Source organism: Triticum dicoccoides, chromosome 7A (assembly GCF_002162155.2).
Source record: "Triticum dicoccoides isolate Atlit2015 ecotype Zavitan chromosome 7A, WEW_v2.0, whole genome shotgun sequence".
NCBI classification, from domain to species: Eukaryota; Viridiplantae; Streptophyta; class Magnoliopsida; order Poales; family Poaceae; genus Triticum; species Triticum dicoccoides.
Window position 1 is genome coordinate 281,237,340 of NC_041392.1, and position 13,508 is coordinate 281,250,847.

At 42.5% G+C, this 13,508-nt stretch overlaps 1 protein-coding gene across 2 annotated transcripts; it reads right to left on the reverse strand.

The window, feature by feature from the left end:
* Nucleotides 1-1,302: 1,302 nt before the first annotated feature.
* On the reverse strand, nt 1,303-7,896 carry LOC119330076. 2 transcript variants are annotated; one of them, XM_037603189.1, is made up of 16 exons: nt 7,557-7,896; nt 7,379-7,432; nt 7,027-7,260; nt 6,103-6,201; nt 5,965-6,020; nt 5,566-5,674; nt 4,893-5,063; nt 4,533-4,748; nt 4,083-4,289; nt 3,765-3,986; nt 3,555-3,674; nt 3,181-3,465; nt 3,011-3,109; nt 2,511-2,926; nt 2,376-2,428; nt 1,303-1,606 (listed from the first exon to the last, which is right to left on the reverse strand). In XM_037603189.1, exons 1-15 carry the CDS (start codon nt 7,626-7,628, stop codon nt 2,395-2,397), a joined length of 2,394 nt encoding a protein of 797 aa, XP_037459086.1. In that variant the 5' UTR covers nt 7,629-7,896; the 3' UTR covers nt 1,303-1,606; nt 2,376-2,394. The 2 variants fall into 2 exon arrangements, with proteins under 2 accessions (XP_037459086.1, XP_037459085.1); XM_037603188.1 differs by having other exon boundaries at nt 5,566-5,677; nt 7,557-7,895.
* Between the last annotated feature and the right edge of the window lie 5,612 nt (nt 7,897-13,508).

A 13,508-nucleotide genomic window follows, 5' to 3' on the forward strand; every position in this document is an offset into this window, starting at 1 on the left:
TTTAGAGCGCATTAAGCCACCAATCATCTTGATAACAAGAGGCGGCCCCTGCATTTATTGACAATACCTCTACGAGTGCTACCAACTCTGTTGGCTCCTTTACACCATTACTAAATGCTTTTCTGAAAAACAATTGACGTGAATCATCTTCACTCAGACATGTTAGCTCATGGGGTTTAGGGGTGATCATTACAAAGGCCACTTGTGGGCTTCAACATGTGACCACTAGTACGTATAGCATTTCCTTTTTCACCAATAGAATACAAGAGAAGTTTCAGACCATCCTCCCACATTCTCTTGTCTTCATTCTAATCGCCATTGAGAACAAGGAGAAACCTTCTTTGTCAAATAACTTGGTGAAGTTGCCTTCGCAACAGCCATGGTGTTGGGAATATCGCGAAAAAAAAATGGATGGCCAATTCAATGACGCATTTCACAAGGTCATTGGCTTCAAAGTTTTCTGACATGGTATCACATGATCAATAAAAAAAGTTGACTGTCGTATGTGCCAAGCATTTACTATAAAACAGCACGGACATGACCACAAAGAGAGTGATGAAATAAATAACACAAGGGGAAAGTGCTCTTGTGAGCTCGAGCTCACACACGCTTTTTAAAAAAAATCCAAGAAGCTACTGAAGAAATTTGAAAAAAAAATATATGGCAAAAACATTGATGTGTTTTTTACACGCTTGCAAATTTTTGTGATGGGATGAAATTCATTGATGTCTAGGCAAAAAAAAAATGGCTGCTTCAAACTGCTTCAAAAACAGTTTTTTTTTCTCAGACCAGACGAATGTCATTCCATCGTGAAAATTTGCACACTTGACTGTAGCAAAAGGGTGCATGTGAACTCAAACCCAAACTACATGTCCACACAAGAGCCGATACTTGCTTCTACGGACTAAGAGCGGGCAGGCGTACGTATGTACACAAGGGAAGAGACGGTGGCATGACATGGCGTCCCAAAACAAAAGAGCAGCAGCCTAATGAGTAATGCGAAGCGACAGGTCCATGTATTCTGCAGCTATTACTACATGTTTGCACGTTAGGGATTGGGTGAGGGGCGGGAAATGCCAAAGTGTGGATTAGGAGCTGCTTGCTTTGTGCGAAAGCACAGCTGCACAGGCTCAGTCATCCGGAGTGACGACTACTTGGCTTGCAGGAAGGGCAAGTCAGCAAGCACAGTCCATGCAACCCTCCGCTGTACCTCGGTACGGCGCGGTCAATTGAGCAATCTGTCGCAATTCTCACTAACAAGCGAACATTTATAATGGATGCTAGTTTTGTATGGGGACATCATAATAGAAGAGCTAGTACTCATCTTCGGCACGTAACCACGGACATTCGACACAATCAATTCAAGTGTGCACCACATACACGGTTGCAAAACTTCCTCAGTATTTTTCTGATTCTGGGCTAGGATTTCGGGACAACTTGCCAAAATAAGGTAAAGAGCAATGCAGGCAGGCACTGCTATAAAGCAATGGTGCACAGCTAAATTTTGAATAATGAATTCAGCAGCATCTTCAGCCATTTGAAACCAAAACGCAACCAACTTGGACATGATTTGCCACTTCACCGCCCATTAAACCAATCGAACAACCTACAGTCAGAAAAATTGAGTATGTCAGCTCCATGCTGAGCTCCAAACAGAAAGCAATTGCACATTCGCTACTCCCTCCGTTCCAAAGTATGTACACGACAAGTAATTTGGAACGGAGGTAGTAGTATTTTAGCACCAGACAAGATATATCTCTAGACAATGTCAGCAAAGCTAAATCATTAACTATCTCGCAAAGGTGACTAAAGATAAAATGCTACTCCATCCGTTCATCAATATAAGATGTTTTGGATATTCCAATATCGACTGTATACGGACTGAAATGGGTGAACACACTAAAACATGTTATTCATTCAATTCACAAAAATGTTAGAACATCTTATATTTGTGAACTGAGGGAGTAGCTAACAACACATGTATGTACTTTAATCACGACATTATTATAATTTTTTCAACAACTGGACAATTCCACATATTATCTGATTTATACACTAGGTAATCAAAAGGCATTGCTTCCATTTCGTGCTGTCCTTCTAGTAAATGGACAGTGTTTGCTGTTTTCCTGCCTGCTCTTGGTTGGTGCAAGACATGAAGATGCAAAGTTCCAATTATTTTGGGTATCTACTACATTCTGGGGATGGAAATTTCTCAAATAAAGTAAATCTAGAAACGCTAAATCTTTTAGATTAAAACTAACAAGATTAGAATGCTAAAATAGACCGAGGTAGTATTAACAGTAACCATGAACGGTTTCAAAAGGGTCTAGGTGATCACCGAGAAACACTTTTTACATCAGAACATATGATCGTACCTCAAGACAAGCTACCAACTTATCTTCTTGAACTGAATTCGGTCCCAGCAGATCTGAAATACAGGAGTAATTTGCAGCAGATGAGCAATAGTATACATATCTGAGCTTTAACATCAAATCTGGAATAGACCATACCTGCCCTGTTGCTTTCCTCCATAACCATGTCTGGCACTTGGGATTTTTTCATGTGTTGTAGGGGGACCAACTCGTTCATGTCTTCCCCCATTGGCAGCAGCTGTGTGCCTCGATGACTGCCCAGCTCGAACTTCATCAGAAAAGCCATTCGCTTGGTGTTGATTGCCAAATTTAGCTGTATTAGAGCCATTTCCTGATGGCATTGAATTTGAAGATCTGGAATCAACAACAGGTCCTCTCTTTTGACGAGTGGTGTGTGCCACAGGAGTAACAGCAACTGAAGGCAGCAACGATGAGTAAGAAGCAGATGATGCAGCCGCAGCAGCAGCAGCAATTTTAGCAGCAGCTGTTGTAGCTGAAATGATCTGTTGTGCTCCTTCACGAAGGTGAATGAAATCTCCCTCAATCACAAAAAGCTGCAGATGCAAATTGGTTTATCAATAATAGAATATTAATACACTGACAAAATGTTTGACGAAAGTAATGCAGGGAAAATAAACCTCATTGTGACTAGCCACAAAATCATCTAGCTTCCCATAACTTTTCTTATAGTCATGCCAATGAAGAGGGGCCAACATTTTCCCAAGCCTATTTGGCAGCTGCAAAGAATGCGCAAGAATCAGAAAATGTTCCACTAAACAAAAGCAAAATCACAAAAGTGGCCACTCACAGTTGAACTTATCCTGATTCGGTTATCAGATCCAGCAGGGACTGCACGAACAATGCAGGCTAGCAGACATCTTTCATCTAGAAGGACAGGCTCCTTTGGTAACAGTGAACCCACACCACCACCTGCGGATGTAAGTGTGTCGGACTGATTCACAACATTAGACTTTAACTCTGGCGCCATATTGTTCATGTGGATCTGGGTTGTTGACCCAGCAGAATCTGAAGCTTGCTTCTGCTTCCTAGGTACATGCTCCACAGGCTGCTTGCCAGATGCAACTTTCTCGCCCTGGTTGTACATACAGTGTGAGTGATATAAGAGGCTTACACATCAATCGAATTTTATTAAGCAAACAATAGTAAATGCTAGATAGAAACCTTTGATTCCGATCTTTCTTCTTGGCGTTCAAACTTTCCAGTAGAGCTGGCATTCGAAGATGAATCATGAGCTTTTTGCTCTTCATTGTAAAAATGTTCGGTAACATTGGATTCCATGACCTGTAAACATTTCTTTTTTTACTTCAGCAAGAATTGAATTAAGAGGAAAAGATTAAAGGACCACAAACAAAAACAAGTAAACAGACTAACCTTTGGTTCTTGAGTTGATTCAGCAACCACACTCGTGGAACGTTGTTCTTGCTCGCCATGAGCTGTAAGATTCTCTGGATGGGTCACCTGACTCTGCCCAGACGGCAGCTCAACATTGTTGCTAGCAGCTGGTTGCAATGCAGCTGGCTGTAATGCATTCTGATCTGATTGTGATGGGTGATAGTTTGTGGCATCAGGTGTTTGTGAGGCAGCTTGTGCTTCCTACATGAAAGGAATCATTTCAAAATTAGAAAGCAGTGTCACTGTCAGTAAAACAATGATACAATAAACAAAGTGCTTGTGAGTATAATAAATTACCTGTTGATTAGGCCAGTGCATGGTGGGTTGGATTGTAGGCTGAAAAGTACCAAATTGAGGAACACCAGAGTTGGGTGAGGCTAAAGATTGAGGAATGCCTTGAGGATGCAGCATATATGAATGCATCCCAGCCATCTGCCCAGGAGGAACAAAACCACTTAGTCCCAATAGTGATGGAACAACAGGTACAGCATGGGCATTATTTCCCTGAAAAAAAATCAAAGCATGCTTAGGAATTATTCATAAGCAAAAAAATAGAACAATCAACAAAACCAATATGACAGTCTAAATAAAAATACTAGGGGGAACAGGAAAGAGTAAGAAACACCGACACACAAGGTAGTCACGGTACACTAAATAAAGTAACGCAGCAAATGTTGAACAATATTTTGTATCATTGGTGACACACTGGCAACTCTACTGAAGTTGCTCAAAATGAGTATATAATACCTTAAAGGAGTCATTTGTGGACTGATTTCCATCTGCTAATGCACTACCATTTGCAGCCATGTTGCTTCCCTTGCTTTGAACATATGACGCTTCAGCTGAACCCTCCTGAGCAGCTTGCGAAACATCTTCTTGTTCTCCAGTACGGTCTCTTAACTCAATAAGTTCTAGCTGGAGTCGTTGTATTGTATGCAGAAAACCTTGCTGCATTTCAACATACTGGGGACGAACAAGAGAGTCAAGTAAAGAGAAGGCTAATATTGCAGAATGAACAACTGAACCATGAAATACCACAAAAAGAAATTCATAGTAGCGCAAATGAGACATGAGTAACATAAAGAAGGCATCTACTGAACAACTGACCTGTTGCTGGAAAGTGGCCCAACATTGACCAAACTGATCAGTACGCTCACGCAACTCAGCTTGTAGTGATTGAGACTGCAAGATATCCATTTCTTGAACTCGTGTAATCCATGCATGAGCATCCCTCAACTGTTCATCTTTATAAAGAATGTTGTCTTGAGCAACCCTATGCTGGAAAAAATAAGATGTTCATTCGTGAACGCCTGGACATTAAAATGCCTGAACGCTAACGCTGGTAAAGAAATGTCCCCACAAACAAATAGCATATTTCATTGCTCAGGTATGAATATAACAAACTAACACAACCAAAATAATGCCCAGGAGCTGCTCAACACAAGATAATTTTTATTTCTGTACCAAGAATAGGATATGGGGAAACCCTGCAATTATAAACGATGAAATATTGGAAACGGGGGTAACATCCAGCGCATTCTATTATGATGTTACTGCCATGCATACATTTTAAGAGACAAGCATGTTAATTATTACAGGATTATATTCATTTTATGACACTGCCATGAAACAGTTATTAATGGAGATCAAGCAAACTATGATATTGTAATCCATACACAATCAGTAAAAATGTTTTTGGTTTTAATTCAATGGAAGCTTAGTACATAGTGCATGGATCATCGAAAATACAAATGAAAACCAAAAGGGTAGAGAAGAATACCTGTTCCTCTAATGCAAGATACTGGCTTTCCTTTTCTCGCAGATGTTCTTGCAGATCATGAATTTGTTTAAGATGTTGGGCTCTTTCAGCTTCAGAATTATCACGCTCCCTTCTGCACAAAATAATAAACCATCAGGCATACACTTTTTGGGTTATAAATTGAAAAAAGGCAGCAAATTAAAGTATGTGGTGGTTTATTTTTAGTCAAAAAGGATGAGATCTGGTGATGTAGCTTGACACAACAGCAGACCGTAGAGGAATTGTATAATTCTGATGCATGATCATTGATCTATTACTCTGGATTGATGCTAGGAAGTTTCAAGGTGTGCAACTTCACAAATGTATTTCCAACTTGAGATATTGTTCCATGCATAAACATCTACAAGGTACCAATGATACCTGAAACTTGCGATTTCCTTGGTCTGTTCTCTAAGAAGATCCTGATTAGCCCATACCTGCCGAAAAGAACAAGGCAGCGATAAATAACATAAGCACTCAGTGTTAATACTGCAGAATGTAACAGTTAAGACCACCAACCGTTTGATGGTCAATCTTCAAAGCATCCAATTCCCTATGTGTATCATCCAATTTCATTTCCAGCTCAAGAATGTACTTCTCACGTTCATGTAGTTGTTCCTGTTCAATCTGGACATTAATTTTGTTTCACACGGCAAGGGCAACACAGGGTCTGCATCAATTATATCATAAGGTCTGAAACAACTCAAGGTAACACCCAAGAAAAGGTGTGGTTGAAATCAAACTAGAAGGCTAGATAAGCTAATCTGAAGCTACCTTGCATGAGTTGCATCCTACTGCCTTCGAATCAAAAAGGAGGGCTCACATGCTTCTTGAAATTTAATTTTGACCACTAATCAAACCAATAATACGTAGATAATTTAGGTTGAAAATTATATCATTGGAAAATTCTTTCGGATACAGAAGCAATGGTATAAATTTTGTGACATGTAACCTACATTTTATATTGGTTAAATTCATGGTCACAGTCAAATCAAAGCATGTGCGCCCTCTTTTTGAAGTCAGTGGGAGTGCCTATATAGCAGTAATGAACCTACATATGTACATCACGTAACTATCTTAAGAGCATTAAGCCATTAACCACCATTCAATTTTCCTCATCAGCAGAAAACCACACAAAAAATGTGAAAAATACAAATACAAGAAATGAGTCCTACAGAGCTACACCAGCTCTGTCAACATAAACAGAACTAGGCTCTTGGAGAAAACCAAAATGACAGTGAGCTACAGCGCAACCACCTTTGGTGGTAGCTGTCCTGTCTGCCAATCATGGCTCTCAAAATAATCAGTAGCATGTACTACTTCCCAAGCAACCACTAAACAGTATATATCATGCCGTCTGCAATTAACAAAGTCAGAAGTTCGTGTTGCAGCCTAGTGAGTAGGGAAACACCCAGCAGCATATAAAAGGGAAAGAGACACAACCTTGAGCTTTTCAGCTGCTACTAGATGCTCCTTGGTAGCCTCCCCAAATCGGCGCTGCACCTCAATGATCTGTGGGTGGGCGATGGCCTGTGCACGCAGGTCGATCTCCACCTGCTGCAGCTCCTCCCGCTGTCGCACGATGCTCTGCAGGCGCTGCTGCAGGATGTCCTCGCTGAGCCCACCGGTCCCATCAATGGTGATCGAGCAGAAGTCATCCAGCCCTCCCGACTCATCCTGCACCAATAACCCAATCCGCAGCCGGTTCAAACCACGCCAAAATCAACCAGCGCCAAGTGCAAAAGCACACGTGCATTGCTGGGAGGGGGAAGATATCGCGCGCGCGCCCACACACCTGGTAGATGGCCCTGCCCTCGGACTGCGCCATCTTCACGCGCTCCGCAGCATCCTAAAGAAAAACAGAAGAAGACGGAGACGCGGCGTGAGTAAGGGCAGCATAGACAGACGGACGGCGATGAGGGGAAAGAAAGGGTTTTTGCCGCGCGGGTGGACCGACGCGGCGCGGGGACGACCTCGGCGCCATTGGTGCGGAGCGGGGCGTCGGGGACGGCGCGCCACTCCTTGCGCGCCGCCGCGGCCTCCATTTCGCGTCGCGGTCGGGGTGAGGACCGGCTCCCACCGCGCCGGATCGGGATCTGGCGGCGGGGCTAGGGTTTAGTCCCCGCGGCGCGGTCCGCCGTGAGGAATCCCGAACGAACGAAGCGCGGCTGGAGGCCGATGAAGGGGAGGGGGAGGAGGCCTGCGGGGCTAGGGTTTACGCGAGCTTGCGGATGAGGCGATCGAAAATTCTCGGGGGGGATTTGTGCGGGGCGTGCGATTTGGGGCTTGGGGGAGGGGAGAGGAGGCGGCGGAATGGAAAGCACGGGGAGTGGAGACACCGAGAGGAAGAGCGTGTCTTTGTGCTTCGTACCAGTAATCTGGTGGTGGGGTCATTCTGTCAGGGATTCAGGGTCACGACCGCGGCCCGTGACATATTTGTGCCATGTTGCATGATTGCCTCTTGCCTCTTGTAAGAAATGTTTATTATTATTATTTTTGCATGGTAATACGTGCCTCTTGCCTACTACTCCCTCTGTACCAAAATAGTTGTTGCTGGAGTAGCTGAAGTTCTTAAACACCGACCTGAAAAACTGAAAAAAAATAGTAGTTAGTCTTTGCACAAAGGAACATTAGCCAAGAAAGAAAATTACAATTATGATCGAAGAATCCTCTAAGGCGCGCTGGATTCAAACACTAGCCAAGAAAGACATCTAGGACTACACATGCAGATGCAGAGGGACGGGCGACAACAGGTGTTGGCACTATAGTCCATCCAGCCAAAGTCCAAGGCGTGCTGGTCTCAAACACGGCAAATGGGTCGAAGGCGTCAAGGCCCAAGTGAGCAAAGAAACTACCATCATGGTTTCTGACCCAACTTGGGCAACGGTCATTTCCTTTAAATAGCTATCTGTAGGTGAGGTAGAGGTTGAAAGGAACTGGACGGCGGCTTCGGATGATGTTGTACTATCTCTTGTAGTTGTGTGGATTGGTGGGCGGAGCTACAGAAAACTCAATTCCCCATTCGATTTGGAGATGAATCCTAGCACAATTTTGTAGATCGAGCGAGTGCCTTACAGTTGGTATCAAATTCGGTGGTCCTGGAGCCTCCCGATCACAACTACAACACACGGTGGCGGCATCGACGTCAAGCGGTGGCCATGGACAAGTTATCAGATGAGGGGTGCGGGGTCTATGAGCTCCTCCGCGCTGATTTTGCGTCCGGTCTGATTCAGCAACTCAAGGATCAAGGTGTGACTCTCCTTGGGGCTATGTGAAAGATGATTGAAGCCAACACCGAGCTCTGAATGGTTTGATTTTGGCAAGGGTTGATGGTGTTTGTGAGGGGATGAACATGGAGCTCGAGCAAGTGCATGCGGAGCAGGTGAAGGACTCTACGCCAAGGATGGAACGGTCACCCATAGTGTGCTCGAATGGTTCAAGGCATTGGCAAAGTTGCTTTTGGTGGTGGCGGAGTTGAGCCGGATTTCAGAGGAAAAGGTCAGTCGTATGTTCCCCTCTGTTTCGTGGTGTGCGTTAATTGCAAGTATCTGCTTGATGCTTATTCCTTTAGAGTTCATTATGATTTGCCTTGGTTTGATGGTTCTAACCCTCATTTGTGGTAATCTCTTTGTGAGGGTCAGTTCAAGTTATGGGGAACTCCATCTCATCGATTGATTTCATTGGCAACAGCGTAATTCGAGGGTGTGGCTTCGCTTTGGCTTTGAATCGATGCAGCGTGGGCAGCCACATGACACTTGGACTGAATTTTGTTGTAGTTTGCATAGTCGCTTTGGCCGAAATCAACATCAAACACTGCTCAAGCAATTGTTCCTAATTTCTCAAACTAGCATGGTGGTCGATTTGTGTTGATAGATTTGTTGATTTGTATGACTAGTGATCCGCATATGAGGACACTTGATACGTCTCCACGTATCTATATTTTTTTTATTATTCCATGGTATTATACTATCAATATTGTATGCTTCATATGCAATTTTATATCATTTTTGGGAGTTAACCTATTAACCTAGTGCCAAGTGTCCGTTTCTGTTTTCCCCTATTTTATTGTTTCGCGGAAAAACAATACCAAAGGAAGTGCAAACACGATGATACTTTACGAGGAATTCTTCTGGACCACAAGGGACCCTAAAAGCTTCGGGAGGAGACCACACGCCTCACGATAAAGGCACAAGATCACACGGCGCGCCCCCTGCGGGGCGTCTGAGCTTGTGGCCCCCTCACAACTCCATTTGACCTAATTCCAGGCCCGTAAATTCCCTAAAATCTAGAAACCAATAGAGCAAGACCCGAAAGAATTATTCTGCCGCCGCAAGCCTATGTTCTTCTGTGATCCCATCTGGAGGCCTCCGTCGGTACTCTGCCGGAGAGGGAATCAATCATGGAGGGCCTCTGCATCAACCTTGTTGCACCTCTCAAGAGTAATAGGTACGAGAACTCTAACTCAGAACTACTATGATGCTCAACCACTGTCTAAGTTTTGGTTCTTGGTTTCATCTCGGTGGATTTTAAACTCAAATCACTCAGAGAGGGGATGCTCAATCAATCTTCACATAAATCTTAAGCAGAGCAGTCAATGGACAACGTTAGAGCGGGGTGGCTATTTATAGCCGCAGCCTTCCCTGATGGGAAATGACCAAAATGGACATGTATGTCAACCCGAACGACACGAGTCCAACGACCAGAAATTGAGCACAATGGTAACATTCCTTGTGGAGCAAGAAATGCTAACTCCTCGTTCCAAAAGATATCTCATGCAGCAGTGAAGAACTATGTCTTCTGCTGACAGGTAATCATTCAAAACATAAAGAGATTTCTCTCATACTTGCATAGGTTTGGACTAAGCATCACGTCAGATCTAAGCTTCGAGAACCTATACCCCTCTTAATAGTACGGAGGTCCTAAGACTCAAGAAGGAGAAGAAGAACAACAAACTAAATTCTACGGCTTTGCTTCGCCTTCGATCTTCTGAGACACTTTCCTTCGGATGAACTTCGAACCAATTGCTTCACATTAGCAATGGATTTTAAGGGCTCGACTTCTTTGCATCAATCTTCTCACCAGAACGGCCTCGAGAGATATGACACGACATCTCTATATCTCAAATATCCTTCAGTGAAGTTCCTCGAACTTGACACCAAAGTTGGCATTCTTCTTCGGTTCCGCATGGACTATTTCTCTTTGCGTGCACTAGGAAACAGATCAGTCCATGCCTATTTCTATCAACAATCTCCAAAACACAGGGGGGCAAGAATTGCACCAACAATCTCCCCCTTTTTGGATGATTGTTGACAAACAAGAATACATCGAAAGATAGATGAAGTGAAATGAAATAGGCTATGAATGAACCAAGAGATACGAGGTTAATAATATGAAGATAAACATGCTCCCCTCTAAATGTAAGCATTCTATTGAAAATGTCCCATTTGAGGTTAATGCTAGAGAGATGATCTGGAGAGAAGCAATGTGAATCTTCGTGTGAGGAGCATTGCTGTTGTGTAGTATTTGTATTGATGAACAATGTTGTCGTCTTGTCTGAGATGTTTTCCTGTGACACACAATCTTGAAAAATATTTGTTAAAGATTAAGAGTACTTTGAAATGATTTGTCATAGAAATAAGTCATGAAGATTTACTCAGAATAGAATTGTATCCACACGAAGCATATAAAGTCTCTACAGATTAGATATGCAAGATATATCACAGCAAGGGATGTTTTATCTCGAAGTGAATGATCTTCGTATGAAGTTTTCCTTCAAATAAACAACAAAGAAAATGTAGCTGACGAAGGAAAAATTATCGCATCGGAATGGCTGAATTGAAATAAAGTTCGAGAATCGAATAGATTCAGTCGTAAGACATGTTTCTACAATGTTAGACAAAGAATATCAAAAGCCAGGAAAGGAAATAACGCAGAATGAGACAATGGATGTCTCTTTTTAGGGAGATAAGCTTGTCAATCGCTCTCAAAGTATTATTACTTCACCTGCAACATCAGTGAATAAGTATCGAAGTTGATTATTGCACAGAAAGTAAATTTCAGTAGCACCTGCATCCAAATAATACAAAAGCAAATAACATTGCAAGGGTTATTAACGGTACATGACGACGAGGTTTACCAACGCCATATGCAGAGTTTTAAACTTTCATAGCCAGAAGCAAATAGTTCAACAAAGGAAACCAAATTGTTTGAGGAAAGCAAGTGACGAATGAAAACTCCTGCAAATATCCCTCTCATCTATCCTCTCGATATTCTTCTCGCCCTTTTGTCAATAAGTGTAAAAAAGGAAAGAGAATGCATATGAGGAACTACTCATACAAAGAACCCTCAAAGCTCGAGCTGTTTGGAGAAACAGAAGGAGGAAAAGTTGTAGCTGAGGCAGGAGCAGGGCTTGTAGCATGGGCTTCAGGAGCAACTTTAGGAGTGGAGCAAGGAGAATCAGGTTTGAAGATCATAGTGCCAGCAATATCTTCAATCACATCGCCTGGTTCCACAAAGAGGAGGTCAATTGAGCCAAACTGCCGAGGAAGCATTGGGGTTTGCCTTCGAATGTGGGGAACTTCAAACAGATTCAGATAGTCATATTACTTTTCAATTCCCTTCGCAAAGAGTTGCTTGCGATCATAATGCTTCTACAGAAGAGTCCAAGTGCACTTGTGAAGTTATTTCTCATGGAGCAAAGCTTCACAAGTGTAATTGTGAAGCAAATTGATTTCAGCCATCATTTCCAGCTTTACTTTGGGATCGAGCCTGATGTGGCTCTCCAGGGCCTGCTAGGTCCGGAGACAAATCTCATAAATAGATGGATTTTCATCCCGAGGGATTTCCATAGTGGCCTTAGTGACTTTGGGAGCAACCGCATGAGTAGAAGCACTTCATCAATTAGAGTTTCTCCTTTCCCAATATCCTTCACGATTCGAAGAGTGTCACGAACCGGAGGCATGAAAACTTTCGGGACATGTGGGTAGAAAACCTTCTTTTCTGTAACCTGTTTGATGGTGATTGCTCGTATTGGCATTGGTAATTCCCCGAAGAGGAGAGGATGATGCATCACAGCAAAGGTAAGTATTTCCCTTAGCTATGAAGCCAAGGTTATCAATCTAGTAGGAGAACCAAGCAACACTATGCAAACAACACCTGCACACAAACAACAAATACTTGCAACCCAACATATAAGAGGGGTTGTCAATCCCTCAACGATATTGAGAAGATTAAATTGTATGAGATTTGATAATTAGATTTAACTAAAACACAAAATAAAAAAAGTTCAACAAGGTATTTTTAGATTTAATATGATAGAAAATAGACTCGGGCCCCATAGTTTTCACTAGATCTCGCAACCAACTCATGGCTCGGGCACCTCTAGCCTACCCCAACTTATTTGGGACTAAAGGCTTTGTTGTTGTTATATAGATTGCAATCCGTCTTGTCCTATAACAGTTGATAGATCATTTTTACAAACTATAGGTGTCGTGATTGATATGAAAGAAGGGAATATTAAATCTCAGTTTCCATTGAGAAAGGGTAAGGAACACTTCCCTAGAACTAGAATTAAGCCACCATATGAGTCAATCATGAGGGCAACCTATGGAGCAAAAACTAAAGATGGCAATACTTGAATCTATGCATTATGCCTAGCTAGGGGCATAAAACAATAGCGCTTGTTGGATTGCAATCTATATCAAGAACAATCAAATCTATGGGCATATAATTCCTATTTGCACATATAAAAACATGATTAATTCTTACCAAAGGCTTTTTAATAGTAGAATGCGCCAAGTGCAAATTAAGAGAACATTCTTTTGTATTAGTAAAACCTAGCACATCTTATAGAGATTTCGGAATTGTGGAAACACTAGCACCCAAATCACATAAAGCATTGCACTCATAGTTTTTTATGTTGACTT

What these genes read in the sequence shown, in the direction of transcription:
- LOC119330076 (XM_037603188.1), bottom strand. Translation starts at nt 7,628, where the DNA reads ATGGAGGCCGCGGCGGCGCGCAAGGAGTGGCGCGCCGTCCCCGACGCC. An exon ending in AGGGCAGGGCCATCTACCAG is followed by an intron (nt 7,261 to 7,378) that starts GTGTGTGGGCGC and finishes TTATTGGTGCAG; the next exon opens with GATGAGTCGGGAGGGCTGGA. An exon ending in AATCAACTCAAGAACCAAAG is followed by an intron (nt 3,675 to 3,764) that starts GTTAGTCTGTTT and finishes AAATGTTTACAG; the next exon opens with GTCATGGAATCCAATGTTAC.